This window comes from Prionailurus bengalensis, chromosome E1 (assembly GCF_016509475.1).
Source record: "Prionailurus bengalensis isolate Pbe53 chromosome E1, Fcat_Pben_1.1_paternal_pri, whole genome shotgun sequence".
NCBI classification, from domain to species: Eukaryota; Metazoa; Chordata; class Mammalia; order Carnivora; family Felidae; genus Prionailurus; species Prionailurus bengalensis.
In genome coordinates, this window is record NC_057347.1 from 58,641,659 (window position 1) to 58,659,478 (window position 17,820).

General features: G+C 57.8%; 1 protein-coding gene across 1 annotated transcript in view; it reads left to right on the forward strand.

The window, feature by feature from the left end:
- Nucleotides 1-17,820, forward strand: part of CCDC40 (coiled-coil domain containing 40) — a 42,990-nt gene that overhangs the window by 19,145 nt on the left and 6,025 nt on the right. The window contains exons 8-17 of the mRNA XM_043585752.1: nt 322-479; nt 673-795; nt 3,785-3,906; nt 8,138-8,381; nt 8,461-8,643; nt 11,719-11,964; nt 13,047-13,260; nt 14,423-14,592; nt 14,695-14,786; nt 17,340-17,460. Of these exons, the coding sequence (XP_043441687.1) occupies nt 322-479; nt 673-795; nt 3,785-3,906; nt 8,138-8,381; nt 8,461-8,643; nt 11,719-11,964; nt 13,047-13,260; nt 14,423-14,592; nt 14,695-14,786; nt 17,340-17,460 (1,673 nt within the window). The remainder of the gene's footprint in view (nt 1-321; nt 480-672; nt 796-3,784; nt 3,907-8,137; nt 8,382-8,460; nt 8,644-11,718; nt 11,965-13,046; nt 13,261-14,422; nt 14,593-14,694; nt 14,787-17,339; nt 17,461-17,820) is intronic.

Consider the following 17,820-nt stretch of genomic DNA (forward strand, 5'->3'; position numbering starts at 1 on the left):
TTTTGAGAGATAGAAGGAGAGCGTGAGCAGGGGAGGGGCAGAGAGAGAGAGAGAGACACAGGATCAGAAGCAGGCTCCAGGCTCCGAGCCGTCAGCACGGAGCCCGACGCGGGGCTCGAACCCACGAACCTCGAGATCGTGACCTGAGCCGAAGTCGGACGCTCAACCGACGGAGCCCCCCAGGCACCCCGAAGGTCTCCGTAGTTTAGAAGCAGGTTCCCAGGCTCAGTTCACAACAGCGGGAGGGGGCCCTTCTGGGGCTGCGGGCCCAGACGGCGCGTGCGCGGAGCCCAAGCAGCCCTCCCCCTCTTCCTCCCGCAGTGGCGGCTCTGCAGGCCGAGCTGGAGGGCCTGGCTCTGCACCTTTTCTACCTGCAAAACATAGACCAGGACGTGCGTGACGACATCCACGTGATGAAGCGGGTGGTGAAGAAGTTGGAAGTGGAGCGGACGCGGGCCGAGTTGGAGAAGAAGCAGCAGGTGTTTTGCAAACTCGATGCAGTGACCAAACCTTTGATTTTCCAAAAGGCCCTTAGCTCTGCCTCTTGCGTGAATGCCGTGGCCCTGGGAGGCTGTGGCCGGCCCGAAGCGAGGCGGGGGGTGGTGCGGGGAGTCACTGACTTGGGTCGGGGGCTTCTGGAGAATTCTCTCTGAGGTGCCTGTCGTTTCCCAGGACCTTCACGTGGACCAGCTCACCACCAAAGCCAACCAGCTGGAAGAACAAATCGCCCTGTTGGAGGCTCAGAGCTGCGCCCAGGCCGAGGACACCCGGGCTCTCAGGAAAGCAGTGAGCGAGGTAGGACCGTCACCCCAGCAGTCAGCTGTGGAAGCACCTGCTTAGCGCCCACCGCGCGGTGCCCGCCCGGGGCCGGTGCCCGCTTAGCCCGCAGGCTCCCTGCCCAGCCCTGTGTCTCCCTAAGCGTCCCAGCATCCTGCTGACCCGCGGCGGGAGGGAGGGAGGGACTCGGTGGGGCACCACATTCAGAAGCCAACACTAGGAACGAACGTTGCTGTGTCTTTTCTTTTTTTTAATTTGTTTTCACATTTATTCATTTTTGGGAATGAGAGACAGAGCATGAGCGGGGGAGGGGCAGAGAGGGAGGGAGACACAGAATCCGAAACGGGCTCCAGGCTCCGAGCCGTCAGCCCAGAGCCCGACGCGGGGCTCGAACCCACGGACCGTGAGATCACGACCTGAGCCGAAGTCAGATGCTCAACCGAATGAGCCACCCAGGTGCCCGTGTCTTTTTTTTTTAAATCCGTGAATCGCCATCTGCACTCATGTGCACAAGAACAACAGAAAGGAAACAAACCACTTTACTGGAGGGAAAAAAAAGCACTTGAACAAGTGGACAGACATGCCTGGGCCCGTAAGGGAAAGCGGTCGGTGCTCCCCAGCCTGTGAATCTAGAATGTGTTGTGATCAGAATCTCGGGGTGGGGGGGGAGGAAAAAAAAAGCAGTTGTATAGTTAGCAGAGAGGTTCTTAGGTTTATCTGAAGAATGAACTCAGAGGACTAGGCGGGAATCGTTTGGGAAGGGAGATTCAGGAAGGGGGACCAGGAATCCGTCTGCCCCGAACTGAGGGCTCTTGGGGCCGGTCACCCTCGAGCTGTCCTACCACATATCACCAGTTATAGAGCCCTGGAAGGTAAAATACTGTGTTCCTGGGGATGAGGAGAGACAAGCAGGCCGTGGTAGCCTACGAGAGAGCCCAGAAGTAAGCAACCATTTGTGTGAAACTTGAGTAGATTATAAATCAGTAGAGAACAAGCGAATCAGGGACAACGGGGTAGGGACGTTTGGTTAATCATTTGGGGAACGATTAAATCTCTTCCTCATATCAGACCCTGAAGTAAATTCCAGATGGGATCAGGAATGCAAATGGGGGGAATTGCACTGGAAGAAAATAAAAGAAAAATGTCTTTTAAATCCTGAGTCGGGGCGGCCTTTCTAAGCACGGACACTAACGGAGCAGGTGGGGAGGGCAGGGCACACCCACCATAGCGTCTGTGGACCTCGGGCACCAGCCTCACGGAAAAGGCGGGAGCCACGCCCAGGAGACAGAGGCTTTCACTGACGAATACGTCTGGGGCAGGAAGAGAGGGTTTTTCTTTTTCGTTTTTTTTTTTTAACATTTATTTATTTTTGAAAGAGACACAGAGACAGAGCATAAATGGGGGTGGGGCAGAGAGAGAGGGAGACACAGAATCCAAAGCAGGCTCCAAGCTCCGAGCTGTCAGCACAGAGACCGACGCGGGCTCGAACCCACGGACCGTGAGATCACGCCCTGAGCCGAAGTCGGACGTTCAACCGACTGAGCCACCCAGGTGCTCCTAGATCTTGAAAATCAGTAAGAAATGCCCTGTGCCTGATTCCACTATGTGGTGTTTGTGGACATATATACACGATGCTGTGACTTCCTCTCCTTATGAGTTTTGGTGCCTTCGGCCCCTCTCTTCTGGGTGTGTCGCAGCCAGGCAGGGCCGCCCCGAGTTCTGTGCATCCTGCCTTCCTGCCCCTGGAACAGCACGTGGCCCACAGCAGGTGCATCACAGACATTCGTGAATGAACGGATGAGGAACCAGTGATGGAAAGAACCCGACAGGGAGTTCTGCTGGGCTCACCAGGATGAACCAGCGAGGAGGGGAGTGTTCCTCCCGGGCTGGCAGTGAAAACACACGTGGGTCTTTATCAAGATCTCCATTCAGGGCGCCTGGGTGGCTCAGTCAGTTGAGCGTCTGACTTCAGCTCAGGTCGTGATCTCGTGGGTCGTGAGTTCGAGCCCCACGTCGGGCTCTGGGCTGACGGCTCGGAGCCTGGAGCCTGCTTCCGATCCTGTGTCTCCCTCTCTCTCTGCCCTTCCCCTGCTCTGTCTCTCTCTCTCAAAATAAATAAACATCAAACATTTTTTTTTTAAGATCTTTATTCAAGGACAGCATTGTAACACGCATGGGGAAAGATGCTCCCCTACCCCCGGCCCAGCCCTAAAACTCCCCTACCCCCTCCCAAAATATCACGGGGGCTTCGCTCCAAGGAAAGTGCTGAAGATGCACGCAAGTAGAAATTGTGTAGATTTAAAAACTCCACCAGCAAAATGAATGGCGGGGGCGGGGGCGGGGGCAGGGAGGGCATCGGGTTCAAGAGTCACCACATATCCATGCAGCGGAAGCCTGTCCGACAACCAAATACCTGCTGACACGAAAGCCCATGCACAGCATGCTGATTTTTAGTTCTGGGTTACAAAACGTAGAGAACGTGACCACACACACCCACACCCGCGTGCACACACACACACACACACACACGTGCACACACACACGTGCACACATGCACACAGACACATCAGGGCCTGATGGACGCCCCCACCCAGCCGCCAGGTCGTTCTCCACGGTGCGGACTCTTACGTGAAGGGCTGTCGGACCCCGAGGCTCCATCTGTGGACCGGAGTCATCGTGAGATCCAGCCACCCCCCCCCCCTCAACGTCCGCATTCTCGACGGGGCGGGCGGCAGTCACTGCCCGCCACCCGCCTTCTCCCCCTCCTCTATCCCCTGGCTCTGAGCACCTCGCGGCCCTGGGTCAGGGCTCGGGTGGGTGCTCAATGCGCCTTTAGAGCCGTATTTATGTTCACGTTCGTTCTTTCACTGGTGCGCGATAGGAAAGGCACGAGTCACATACGGGAAAGGAGGCGGTTCCGGCATTGGGGGCCCTCGCACACTCCCGTGGGGCCTCCGGCATAACGAGGTTCGGCCAACGTCCGCGTCACCCTGACTGTCCCCCGCAGGCCTGCACGGAGATAGACGCCATCCACGTGGAGAAAAGGCACATCGTGCAGCAGTGGGTCGCCTGCCTGGTGGGCATGAAGCACCGGGACGAGGCGCACAGGACCATCCGGGAGGCGCTCAGGTACGCGCACCCCTGGGAGGGCCGCTCGCCGCCCTGCAGGGGGCCGGGGCTCGGGGCTCGGGGCCACAGGCGGGTGCGCCCTTCGCCTGCTGGCCTTGGACAGGGTCAGGAGGCAGGGTCAGACGTGGGATCCAGAGCAAAGCAATCTCATGGTGCTTTTTGTGTGTGACGGGCCCCACGCTCAGCTTGGGCTGGCGTGGGCCCGCGGACCCTGGAGGGGGCTCTGTCATCACCCGGATTTGCCAGAAGAGGAGGGTGCGGTGGAAGGCAGCGCTGTGTGAGCCAGACTTGGGCACTGCCACGGTGGCCCCAGTGGGCCTCCCTCGGGCCTGGGGTCCGGCAAGCAGCACCCCATCACTGCCAAGGATAACCGGGGCCACAGAGCAACGACAGAGAGTATCCACTAAAAACGCGTCCCCGGAGGGGCGCCTGGTGGCTCAGTCAGTCAGGTGTCTGAGCCTTGATCTCAGCTCAGGTCTTGATCTCAGGGGTCGTGAGTTCAGGCCCCGTGGGGGGCTCTGCGCTGGGTGTGGAGTGTGGAGCCTGTTTAAGGAAGGAAAAATGGGGCACCTGGGTGGCTCAGTCAGTTAAGCGTCCAACTTCAGCTCGGGTCACGATCTCGCAGTCCGTGAGTTCGAGCCCCGCGTCGGGCTCTGGGCTGATGGCTAGGAGCCTGGAGCCTGCTTCCGATTCTGTGTCTCCCTCTCTCTCTGCCCCTCCCCCGTTCATGCTCTGTCTCTCTCTGTCCCAAAAATAAATAAACGTTGAAAAATTAAAAAAAAAAAAAAAGAGAGAGAGAAGGAAAAATGTGTCCCCAACAAAGGGGCATGGCGAGGCCTCTTGGGACTGCTCTAACGGCACCCTGGGTCCCGCCCCTCCCTCACACTAAGGGAGGCCGGATGACCAGCTCTCCCGAGGCTGGCCGAACACCCCATTGACCTGGACCCGGCAGCCCCGGGTGAGGCCCACATGTGACCTCTAGACCAGACAGGTCCCCACCACCCTGACACTTTCTAGACCACGACCAGCCATCGAATCTTTGCCATGTCAGTGACAAAGTCACGTCAAAAGCTGGTCCCAGCCGCGGGTGAACAATCATGATCGGGACTCTAGTAAACACTGAAAGTCACGTATTCAAAGGAAACATCTCAAAACAAGCAGAAACCACAGACCCTACTGTGTTTAAGCTCAGGGGGGCGGGGACACCCAAGAATTTACAGTCCCCGGGGGTGGGGGGGTGGGGCCACACCCCATCCCCTGGTGCCCTGCCCGCAGCCTTGTCTAACTTCCCGATGGGACATGGAGGGGCGACCTGGCACAGAGCCCCTCGCCCTGGGGATGCTGGGATGTAGCTAGGGTGCCTCCAGACCCCCAAGCAGCTTCCCTGGGAACCTTGATGGATGGGGCCCGACGCCGGGGCCGTGCAGTAAGCTCCACCAGTGTCTGTACCCCAGTATTTTCTGTCGGTATCCGTTCGTCTAAGAAGTTATGAAAACGATCGGTTATCAAGGATCAGTGATCACATCATAGGAAATTTGAAAACCACAGAAAAAGGTTTCCAAGAGCGCTGTCTTTTTCCCTCTGGTGACCACGACAATTTATTAGCATTTTGGGCACGCCCGGGCATCTCTTCTCCCGTGCCTGTGACTTAGCACGTGTTCAGACGTCTGTCACGCAGTTTGTGACTGTGCCTTTTTAAATTGGACGTCTGCTTTAATTGTCAGATGTAAGAGGCATTTGTAAGGCTGCTACTCCCTAAAAAAGAAAACAAGTAGGTTTTCTGTTTTAAGCCGGGTTTGCGGAGGCTAATTTATGTACACGTTTCTTATGCGGAAGGGTTCTCCCTCTTCAGCGCACAGCTTTGCGAGTTTTTTGGCAAATGGACCGAGGCCAGTGCCCCCATACCCCCACCCCCGCCCCCCGAGTCAGCATCCTCTCCGCACCTCCCGCCCCCAGCGGACACTGACCTGCCTTCTGTCCCCTGCGGCCCTGTCCTTCCCAAGATGTCCCATAAATGGAACCCCACGGTGTGCACATTTTGTCGTCTGGCTTCCTCCACACAGCACGCCACTGTGTTCCCCGGCTCCCCGCCCCGCCCGGTGGACTGCCCCGATGTTTCCAGTTTGGGGGCGTCATGGGAAAAGCTACCATGACAGTAGGTGCACGTCTGGGTGTGGACGCATATTTCCGTCTCTGCCGCGTGAACACCCAGGCACGGGATCGCTGGCCAGTGCGAATTTGACTTTGTTACAAACTGCCCGTGTGTTTTCCGGTTTGGTTTCTTCCATTGTGCATTCCCTCCGGCAGGTGGGTGACAGTCCCAGTTACCCGCGCCCCCATTCTCACCAACGCTTGGTGTCGTCATTTTGATTGTAGCCATTACCAGGTTTACGTTTGCGTGTCTCTGATGACTTACTTGCCACCCACACGCCTTCTCTGGCGAAGTGTCTTTTGCTTATTCTTCAGCTGAGCGGATTATCTTGTTCTTGACTTCTGAGGGTTCTTCGCATAAGCTAGACACGAGTCGTCTCTCGGGTGTGTGCTTTGGAAGTATTTTCTCCCTGTCTGTGGCTCACCTGCTCCTTCTCCCAGCCATGGCTTTGGAAGAGCAGAGGCTTTAAATTTTGATGAAGCCCTATTAGTTAACTTGTTTTCATAGCTCAAGCTTTTTACGTCCCCTCGAAGAAATCTTTGCCTGACCCAGGGTCGTGAGGATTCCCTCCTCCTGTCTTCTGCTCAGCTCTTCCGTGTGGCACATGACGGATTCCAAGTCAGTGCCTGTCGTGGCATGAGACCCAAGCTCGGTCTGTTTGCACGTCTGTCTCCAGCGGTCCCAGAATTTTGAAATAGTGTGTCATCTCAGTCACACATCAATTGTGTGTGTGTGTGTGTGTGTGTGTGTGCGTGTGTGTTTGTGTGTGGCGTCATCTCTATTTGTGGACTCCTGGTTCTGTTTCATTCAATCTACTCTGTCCCTTCACCGACACATTGTCTTGATGACGACAGCTTTATTATAGAAAGTCTTAAAATTCTTTTACAAATTATTTTGGCAATTTGAGGTCTTGTGGATTTCCATATCAAGTTTAAAATTAGTTTGTCAATTTCTGGGGGAAAAAATATACTTCCTGGGATTGGAATTGGAATCGCACTGAGTCTACGGATCTGTTCGGGGAGAACCGACACCTTAACAATATCGGATTTTCTGCCGAATAAACATGCCATCTCTCCCTGGTATCTTTTTAAAATGTGTACAGATGTGTGTTGCTACACTGTTGAAATCAGGGGGGAAAAAGGCCAGAAAACTGGAAAGAGCCTAATTGTGTATCAGTGAGGATTCTTAAATTAGGGCCCAGTCATCATTTAGAGTTCCATCTGGTCACTGAGAAGAACTGAGGGATTTCCATGTGCACTGGTATTTAGTATCTCTAAGACACAAGAAAATTAAGACGGAACGGCATCTACTAGGCTACTGTTTGTTTCTTAGACACAGACAAACATAATGCTATGTAAGTATGAATAGATCTGGAAAAACATGTAAGAAATAGCTGGTTGCTTGGGGAAGAGAATTGGAGGCCTGGGGACAGATGTGAGGAAAAGACACGGAGGGCGTTACGCCGGTTCAAGGAGAAAGTACTTTCCGATTTTTTGAATAAGAACTTATTCAAGGGATAAGATGCTGTCAGTGGACATCTCAGAACAAAGGGGGGAAAATGTCTCGCACGCAAACGAAAATTCCACTTCTGTTTTCCGGCACCTGTGTTTGTGAATGGACGTTCATTGCGGGTATTTCCACGGCCAGGGTTGTGGGGGGGAAACAGAAGAGTTTGGAGCGAGGCCCACCGGTGGCCTCCCAGCCACGCCATGCACTGTGGCCGTGGGGCGAGCCAGTCCGGTGACCTGAGCTCCAGTGCTCACGTGTATGACTCTGGAGTCACGCACCCCCTTTCCAGGATGGCTCTCGGGCCTAGCGAGGGCAGGCGGACGAGGCCCCCGGACAACGCCAACCCCTCCCTCCCTTCTCCTGTACTCACTATCTCAGAAGAGTCTTAGCCTTAAACTCAAAAGTGGGGAGGGGCTCTGTGAATATATTAGGGAGCAGTAGTCGAGACTGGCTGCTATTTGCGGTTGGTTTCCCATTTGTCCCTCCCCATCGGGGGAGCCCCCCGTGAGCGGGCACCACCACACGCTTCGGCCCTCTGATGCCCCAGCTTTGCTCTCTCGATCCCGGCAGCGAGTGCCAGCACCAGATCGCGTCCATCGACGGTGAGATCGAGGCCTACAAGAAATCCATCGTGAAGGAGGAGGAGAAGAATGAGAAGCTGGCCGGCGTCCTGAACCGCACGGAGACGGAGGCCAGCCTGATGCAGAGGCTGACCACGCAGTGCCTGGCCAAGCAGCAAACCCTACAGAACGAGTTCAACACCTACCAGCTGGTGCTGCAGGACACCGAGGCCGCGCTGGGCCAGGCCCACGTGGTAGGACCGCATTCCCCACCCCGCAGGGCCGGTCCCCACGGCCTCCCCAACCGCGCCACCCCTGCGGCTTTCTTTCCAGGAGTACGCGACGGCCACGGGCGAACTGCAGACCGTCCACCAGACCATCCAGAGCGAGCTGGAGGAGAAGAGGAGGACAGATGCCTCCATCGCGGAGAAGCTGCAGGAACACATTACCTCCAACAAGATGACCAAGTGCTTCCACAAGCTCATCCTGAAGCTCCAGAAGGAAAAGACCAACCTGGTACGCCACCGCGCGCCCGCGGCCGTGCGGGACGGGCGCCTGGGCTGGCGGGCGGGGCGGCGGCTCTCAGAGAGAACAGATCACACGCAGAGGAAGAAGGGCGAGCGAGGGGCCCTCTGCGTGTCTGTTCACTTTCCACTTGGTCTTAGTTCTAAAAGCAAGCATTTGGTGGTAGAAAAGCCTGGAAATAACCCCACCATCCAGAGACGATCTCTTCTAGCGTTTTGGTATACTTCCTTCTGGAACTCTTTCCAAACACCCACGCTCGCACCCGCCACCAAGTACGTGCACGCACAACGACACACGCAAACACACGTGCATAGAAACATCCCCACGCGCACACGAGCCGGCACGCCCGCACAGGCACACACACTCGTGTGTGCCCACACGTGCACACACCTGGAACAACAGAGGACTCCGCGTGTCAGTTTTCAGTCCCTTCTATTCCCTTGTCGTCAGTTTCACTGAGCAGTGACGCAGAGAGACAAGGGCGCGGGTAAGAAGCGTAGGACTCCGCTGATCTTCTCACCGCGTGTATACAGAGTTTTATTTAGCTTCCAGGCCACGCGCAACATACCATTTTCCGTGAAATATTCTTCAGAAACTTCTCTTTTTCCCTTCTGCATGACGTCTCATCATACGAACGTGTAGGTTTTAAGTACTATAAACAACTCAGCACCGAACGGGCTTGCCCGAGGGTTTTGTCCCACACTTCTGAGGAGAGAGAGCGCTACAGCGGAAACCCCGGGTCGAAGGGTAGGGGTGTCGTCAGTGGGTGGGAGCCTCTAGAGCCTCTCCCCACCAGGCTTGGCCATCGGGGCCCGGGACCCCCTCCGACAAGGCCTCTCTCTTGTTCCAGGGGTCTTAGTTTACTCTGAGCTGTGGTCACGGGTCCCTGTGTCCTTCAAAAAGCAATTCTATACTTAAATTGCTTCTTCTTTGACCCTTCCCATGGTGTGGGCCCCCCGGGGACCCCCCGGAGGCTGCCTTGGCCTGCAGCAGGCCTAGGGCCCATCCCGGCAGACGGCCCACCCCACGGCCCCCACTCGAGTCTCAGGAGGAGAGGTGACCCACTCAGCCTGCCTTGCTCTCCAGCCCCTACCAGAAGCTTCCATCTGAGGGGCGGGAGATGAAGGGGACCGTGGGCCCCTCCTGGCCTTAGGCTAAGAGCATTAAGTCCCGCTCCCGCGCGATCCTGGCCTCTGCCTTCACTCTCTCCTCGTACGAGAAACTTGGCAGGTGTCAGAGGATTGAATCTAAGCATTTATTACAATGAGCCCAAGGTGGCTGGGGAGCCAGAGGCCGTGCCCCTAAATGTCGGCCATTGATCGGTTGATCGCCATCGCTGTCAGGTGGATACCGGCCAGGAGGAGGCCCGGCTGGTGGGGCTCACCTGTCCTTCCGGGAGGGCAGGGCTGCTGTCTCCCCGGCCGGCAGCCTAGGCACGCCACCCTCCCGGGCACCCGGGAGGAGGGCAGCTTGCTCCTGGCCTGGTTACACCAAAGAAGTGGGGAGACGGGGCTCGGCTGGGTGTCCACAGGAGGTCCTGTCTGACGCCGGGGGCATTCCATTCATCCTTCCTCTGGGAAGTGGGGGCAAGACTACCTGCTGGGAGCAAACCTAGGGGCCCCAGGCTGTCCTGGAGAAGCTAAGGAGCACGGTGTGTGTGAAGCCAGCCTTCCTGCGAGGATGCAGGGGGGGCCCCCCCAGCCACCTCTGCAGGTGGTACATGTACTACCACCGATGACCAGCAGAGGGAAGTAAAGGGTCTTGGTCCCTCAACTGTCCATCGTGATTGCCCAAGAGTTCCAAGTCCTGCTCCTGAAAGGGGGTGTTTTTGCCAAACTGTTCAGAAAGCCCCCTGGGATCTGGAGCTGGGGCCCAGGGGGCGGACAGGCACGGGTCAACCAAGAGTCTACAAGCTAGTTCAGGAACAGTACTGACATCCCAGGAGAGGCTAGGGCGGTCTCAACACGAGTGAAGGGTCCAGGAGCAGAGCCGGGGGAGTCCAGAGAGCCTGGCTCGTCCGGCTGGTGACCAGAAGGGGACTTAGGAATTGGAATCTCATAGGGCTGTAAGCTCGGGGGCAGAGTGGGAGGCGGGAGCCCCTGTGCAGACCAGGGCACCACAGATGGTCTCGGCAAAGGAAGAGACCGGGGGCTTAGCCAGAGCTCAGAGGACGGGAGGGTTCGGGAGCATTTCCACGGGGACCTGGGTGACCGAGGTGCTGGAAGGTTCTGCCCCTGCTGGGCAGGCTCCGGCTTTAACACCGAGGAACGTTGGGTGTCCTGCCGAGCCACCCACAGTGACCGGTCAGAGGGTGCGCCTGGGAGGACGGGGAGTCGGCAGGAGACGGGACAGGGAGAGAGCTGAGGATGTACGTGGGCAGGAGTGATGGGCACAGCCATGGTCCAGGGAAAAGACCCCATTTCCAAAGGGAGCCTGAGTGGCCGCACCTGCTGCTATAAATATCCCTATAGTAAACTACGTCACCGGAGAGATGGAGGGAATCCTCCTGAGAGCCAACAAGAGAGGCAGAGGGAGCTGGTCAAGACCTTCAGGACAGCAGGCGTGCCCTGCAGAGGCGCCCAGCCATGGGCTGCAGCTCCTGACCGATGACATGAGAACAGGGGCGCCTGGGTGGCTCCGTTGGTTGGGCGGCCGACTTCGGCTCAGGTCATGATCTCACAGTTCATGAGTTCGAGCCCCGCGTCAGGCTCTGTGCTGACAGCTCGGAGCCTGGAGCCTGTTTCGGATTCTGTCTCTGTCTCTCTGCCCCTCCCCCACTGCGCTCTGTGCCCCCCCCCTCTCAAAAATAAATAAACATTAAAAGACAATGACATGACAATAGAAGCCAAGCTTTAGCTAATTAAAAAGGAGCTTACAAATCTATGTGTAGAGTATGATCCTGTTTCTGGTTCTGGGGGTGAGGAAGGGGGCTTATATGTGAAGACTGGCAGGAAGGAAGGCTGGCCGTGTGGCAGGTGTTCAAGGAAATGACAGCCCGGCCAGCTCATCTGGAGCCCCCACCCAGGGGGGAGAGACGTTCAGACACGTTTCCTTTTGCTAATTCAGGTGACACATCTCTCCAAAACTGATGGCAACGTTGCCCAGACCACCCTGGACATCACGAACACCAACTGCAGGCTGGACGCCCATCAGAAGACTCTGGCCGAGCTAGACAAGGAGGTGAAAAAAGTCAATGACCTCATCACCAACAGCGAGAACGAGATCTCCAGGCGCACGATCCTGATCGAGAGGAAGCAGGGCCTCATCAACTTTTTCAATAAGCAGCTGGAACAGATGGTCTCCGAGCTGGGGGTAAGACCTCGGGGCGGGAGAGGCCGCCCCTGCTCGGTGTCCGAGCCTGGCCGTCTCCGCAACTCCTTAGGTTCAGAATTGAGCCTTCCCCGCCCCTTTTAGGGGTGAAATGGCATACCCACGGGGCACGACCCCAGTCAGGGGCCGTCCGCGGACCTCCTTCCGCCAAGGGCCCGACAGCAAACGTTTCAGGCCAGGTGGGCGCTGCCGAAGCTACTCACCCCTGCTGTCCCGGCCGGCGAGGCAGGCGATTAAGTAAATGGATGTGCACAATTAAACCTTATTTATGGCCCCTGAAGTGTGAATGCCATGTAACTCTCACCTGGCACACAATTTTCTTCTTTCTCGTCGTACAAAGACAGTGGGTGGGATCTGACCCTCGGACCGCTGCTCTACGTGAGGGGGTCTGATGAGTTTGAGGCTTGAAGTGCTATTGGCCACCCAGGTATCCCCAGCCTGGGGCCCCAACTCCGGGCTTCCGGTCCGGGAGTAAGACGGGAGACCCCAAACACCAGGGAGCCTTCTCAAAGCTGCAACCCACACGGGTCCTAAGAGAGTACAGACCCCGACCCGTGACAGTCTGCTGGTAAAAGACAAGTTGATGGGGCGCCTGGGGGTTCGGTCGGTTGAGCGTCCAACTTCGGCTCAGGTCACGATCTCACTGGTTCAAGCTCCGCGTCGGGCTCTGTGCTGACAGCTCAGAGCCTGGAGGCTGCTTCCGAGTCTGTGTCTCCCTCTTTCTCTGCCCCTCCCCTGCTTGTGCTCTGTCTCTCTCCAAAATAAACATTTTTTTTAATTAAAAAAAAAAAGACAACTTGCAAAGCCCCTTTGGGTGACGGAGTTCCCCCAACCCTGCCCTTGGCCCCACAAGGCTGTGAGGTGGTGGGGAAGGCCTCCCGAGACCCGTGTCTCCCACAGTGGGTCAGGGGGGCATATGGCGGGAGCCCGGTGCCCCAGAGGAAACGTCCCCAGTCATGCTCGCACAGATGTGTGATCTCCTGGCCCCCTCCCCTGCCCACCCGGAGAGCACCCCTCTGGAAACAAGGAGGCTCGATTTGCTTTTTTGTGACCGTCCCTCGTAGGGAGAAGAAGTGGGGCCTCTGGAGCTCGAAATCAAGCGGCTGACCAAGCTGATCGAAGAGAACAACAGCAGCGTGACACAGGCCCAGGTGACCTGGCTGCGCCTGCAGCAGGAGATGGTCAAGGTCACCCAGGAGCGGGAGGAGCAGCTGGCTTCCCTGGATACGCTCACGAAGGAGGTCCACATCCTGGAGCAGAAGAAACTGCGCATAGAAAGTAAGCGCTCGGCGTCCGGGGAGGGGGACCCACCGCCTACTTTTCACGAAACCACAAGGATCACGGCACCTCTCGTAAACGTGAGCCGTTGCCCTGACCGCCAGCCCCGCGGCCGGCACACTGGATCTGTCCAGTTCTCGGGTGGAAGGGCGCTTCCGGAGAGAGGACCGTGGAAGGCCCACCATCCTGCCCAAGGCAGGATGTTTCCAGCGTGACTGGAAACGCAGAGATGCAGCTCCCAGCGGGTCCCCCTCTGGGGGGCGGGGTGGGGGGGGACACCTCGTGCCCCAAACTCGGGGCTGTGAGATGGGAAATCTTTCTTCCTCTCCGGCGGAACCTGGAAAACCCGTCCCACCACGGGCTCCCAGACGGTGTAAAAACCAGGGGTCTCTAATGTGCTGGAGTGTCCAGTAGGGTGAGACGGGCATCCTTCCCAGCCGCCACCCCCTCCCGGGGCCCCCGCTGAGGCACCCTGATCCCCCACCTGGTCGCACGTAGTCTCTAACCAGAGATCCACGCAGGTCAGCCCAGCCATGCGGCCCCACGGGAAATGCTGCTAAGTGGCCCAGGGCCCATTTCTTTCTTTCTTTTTTTTAAAAAAAATTTTTTAATGTTTACTTATTTTTGAGGGGGGTGGGAGGGGCAGAGAGAGAGGGAGACACAGAATCCAAAGCAGGTTCCGGGCTCCGAGCTGTCATCACAGAGCCCGACGCAGGGCTCGAACCCATGAACTGTGAGATCATGACCTGGCTGAAGTCGGACGCTTAACCGACTGAGCCCCCCAGGCGCCCCCGGGGCCCATTTCTTCCCAGGGGTCCTGCTGCCTTCCTGGCCCGCCCTGGGGTCGTCCAAATCCCACTGTTGAAGATGAGGGTGGTTGTTTTCCGCCCCAACCCCCGCCCCTGAGCTGGGCGGGCTGGTGTAGGGGGCAGAGCCAACCTCTCCGGGAGACCCAGGAGCACCAGCCACGTCCCCAAGGTTACTCTCAGGGCAGGTTACTCCCTGCCCATCATCTCGTCCCCTCACCTGCTGGCCGTCCGCACACAGGGGTCCTTTCCGTTCCCTCAAAGGGCCAGGCTTCGGAAACGGAGCGGCCAGGGCTGTGACGGGGAGCGGGGGCTTCTCTGGGGACATGGCTACCCCCGCGTCCCCTCTGCCGCAGACAAGATCGATCAGGAGAAGAAGGAGCAAAGGGAGATTGAGTGCCACATAAGGGGCCTGGAAAACGAGTTGCGGAAGATCAACGTGCTGGCAAACAGGAGTCGGTGCAGCTCCGAGGAGCTACAGCAGAACAACGTGGTGACCGAGAAGGACTTCGTGGGCTCCCTGAAGGTCAGGGCCCGAGGGCACGGGCTGGCGGAGGGAGGGCGCGCAGGTGGGCGCTCGCGTCCCCCCGTGTCACCCACAGCCGGCCGCGCCCCTGTCCCCGCGCAGGCCTCGGAGAGGGAGACCATCGAGATGCAGGAGAGGTTGGACCAGCTCCAGGAGGAGAAGGCGGCCATGCTGAACAGCCTGGTGGAGGCAGAGTGAGTGCCACTGTGGTGTCACCGCCCCTGCAGCCCAGGGGCGCCCACCGTCCACTACACCTGCCTGGGGAGCGGTTCTGGAGCCAACACTGGGGGGGAGGGGTGTCCCAGGAAAGACCTGATGTCACCACACGGTTCCGGCCGCCCGCCCTCGCCAAGCCAGTCATCGGGGGGGAAAGCGAGTGGCTCTTTCGGACAAGCGTTAAAAGTTACATTATTGCTGTGATGCCTGACGGCCAGAGTAATCCACCCCCAGCTGTAAGCATTCTACGCTAGGACAATCTGTGCAGAGCAGACAGGGAAAGTCACGTTGTTGTCCCAACCCCCTTCCCTTACCGGAACCCACGGTGTTTGTGTCTTTCCTCTCTGCTTGCTTTTTATTTTTATTTTTATTTTTATTTTATTTTTATTTATTTTTTTATTTTTTCATGTTTATTCATTTTTGAGAGACAGAGACAGAGCATGAGCGGGGAAGGGGCAGAGAGAGGGAGACACAGAATCCGAAACAGGCTCCGGGCTCGGAGAGGTCAGCACAGAGCCCGACGCGGGGCTCAAACCCACGAACCGTGAGATCCTGACCTGAGCCGAGGTCGGACGTTCAACCGACTGAGCCACCCAGGCGCCCTTCTGCTTGCCTTTTAAACAAAAATGGGGGTGTTCTCTATGCTGCCCTTGGAAGCAGAGTCACGTATTTTCTGTGGACCGACATCTGCAGTGGGAGCTGGGCTGCTGAGCCGCCCTGTGTGGCCGCAGGCCTCTCCTCTGCGGGCACACGTCCCATTGGTGAGGCTGCACCTCATGACCTAAGCCCCTCCCAAAGGTGACACCTTCAACCACCGTCACACGGGGCGTCAGGGGGAGCGGCGAGGGACACAAATGTGGAGACCGGGGCACGGGCGTAGGTCTTCGCTGATATGGCAACTTTTTCTTCTAAATGAAGTGTGGTTGACACACGGCGTCCCACTGGCCCCAGGGGTGTGCACTGTGCTCACCACTAGGGCAGCTGCGGGCCGTCACCACCCGACGCCGTTACACCACCACCGATGACATTCCCTATGCCGTGCCTTCCGTCCCGTGACTCACTCGTTCCGTAATCTTTGCGAATATCCTAGTAGCTTCTGGGCTGTGGCCTGTGCAGGCTTTTTCTTACGTCAACTCCTATCACGTTCGTGTTCGTTTCTTGGTTCCCCTACAGCTGCCTGATCCGCTCTCTCCGTCTCTCTTTTCACGCCCGCGGTCTGTCTGTATCGCGGGCTGGCAAACCCTTGCTGCAAAGAGCCAGACTGTAAATGTTTTCGGCTTTCGGAGCCACACAGCCCCGTTTGAAGCCACTTTAAGTCTGCCGTCGCAGCTCGTGAGCCGCCGTGGACAACACGTAGCAAACGGGCGTGGCTGTGCTCCAGTAAATCTATTGGTGGGCGCCGTCATTTGAATTTTATGTCCTTTTTCTGCACGCGGTCTTTGAAATCTGCCGTGTGTCTTATGCTCCTGCCACGTCTCGATTCAGACTCGGCCAAGTTCAAGCGCCCCGTAGCCACGTGTGGCTGGGGCACCCTGTTCAGTGGGGCAGGAGAGGCCATTGCTGGCAGCTGGTCTGGCCGTGGCCGTGGCCGTGGCTGTGGCTGTGGGTCCAGGTTCCTCCTGCCGTGCTCGCCCCCCTTGGTCCCTAGCAAACCAGATGGTGGCCCCCCGTCCCCACCCCGGGTGCCGGAAGGTGGACTTGGCACTACTGGGAAGGTAGTTGGGTGCCTTCGAGGCCCAGCCTGTGAGCCGCACCTGCCCTCCAAGCCCACGTCGGGTGCTGTAGTGGGGAGAGACCGCCCCTGCCCCTGAGCACTGTGTGAGGAGCGTGGCTCTGGGGCACAGAGGGGAGAGGGAGGAGGATTGCAAAATTCTACCCTCCCCGAGGGCGCCAGTCCACAGAGACTCAGGGGCTTCGGGTCCCACTCTGGTCTCCGGGGCACGACCGCCCCCTTTGTCCTGGGTTGGGTGGGCTGGCAGGAACTTCAGAGGGCACATTGGCCCAGGGTTTTATGTCAGCCTGCTGGTCCCAGAACAGGGGAAATTTGTTTCTGTTTAACAGTTGAGCCCGTCACCCGGTGCCTGGGTATTTACTTATTTATTTAAAAAAAATTTTTTTAATGTTTATTTATTTTTGAGAGAGAGAGAGAGCATGAACGGGGGAGGGGCAGAGAGAGAGGGAGACACAGAATCGGAAACAGGCTCCAGGCTCTGAGCGGTCAGCACAGAGCCCGACGCGGGGTTCGAACTCACGGACCGTGAGATCGTGACCTGAGCCAAAGTCGGACGCTCAACCGACTGAGCCACCCAGGCACCCCTGCCTGGGTATTTAAATACGCCATGTGGGAGCGAGACAGAGCCGGGTCCAAGGCACCGGGCCCCCTGCTCTGAGCCCACCCCAGACCTGCCTTCCACCCACCCGCTGTGGGTCCCGATTTGGAGCGAGCACTTAAGAGCATGGGCTCACAGCAGCCTCAGAAAGAAATCCCCTTAATTTCGCCCTCTCTCACACTGCGTCTCCCGCCTTCAAAGACACCAGATCATGCTTTGGGAGAAAAAAATCCAGCTTGCGAAAGAGATGCGCGCATCGGTGGATTCCGAGACGGGCCAGATGGAGATCCGAGCCATGAAGGCAGAGATCCACAGGATGAAGGTGGGTGGGAGGAGGGTGGTGTTGGTGGGGGGAGTGCTGGTGGGCCTGGCCTCACTGGGGGAGGGCCCCACGGGAACCGCACGGGCCACCCTGGCCCGCGGCACGGACGTCACCCCTCAGCTCCAAGCACAAGCACCACCAGCCGCCTCCTCGCCGACCTCCTGTCCACGGTCTGTCCTCTTCCGTCCTTCCTGCACGGAGATAGTCGGACGCCACCAGACACACGCAGCCGTGTGCGCGGTATTTTCACGAGGCGCTCGGATCCTGACCCCGGGGCAGCCAGCGCACTCTGGCCTTCCTGCGTGCCGGTGGCGTGGCGAGCCCCGAATCTCATGACCCATTTATCGAGCAGAAGGTGCC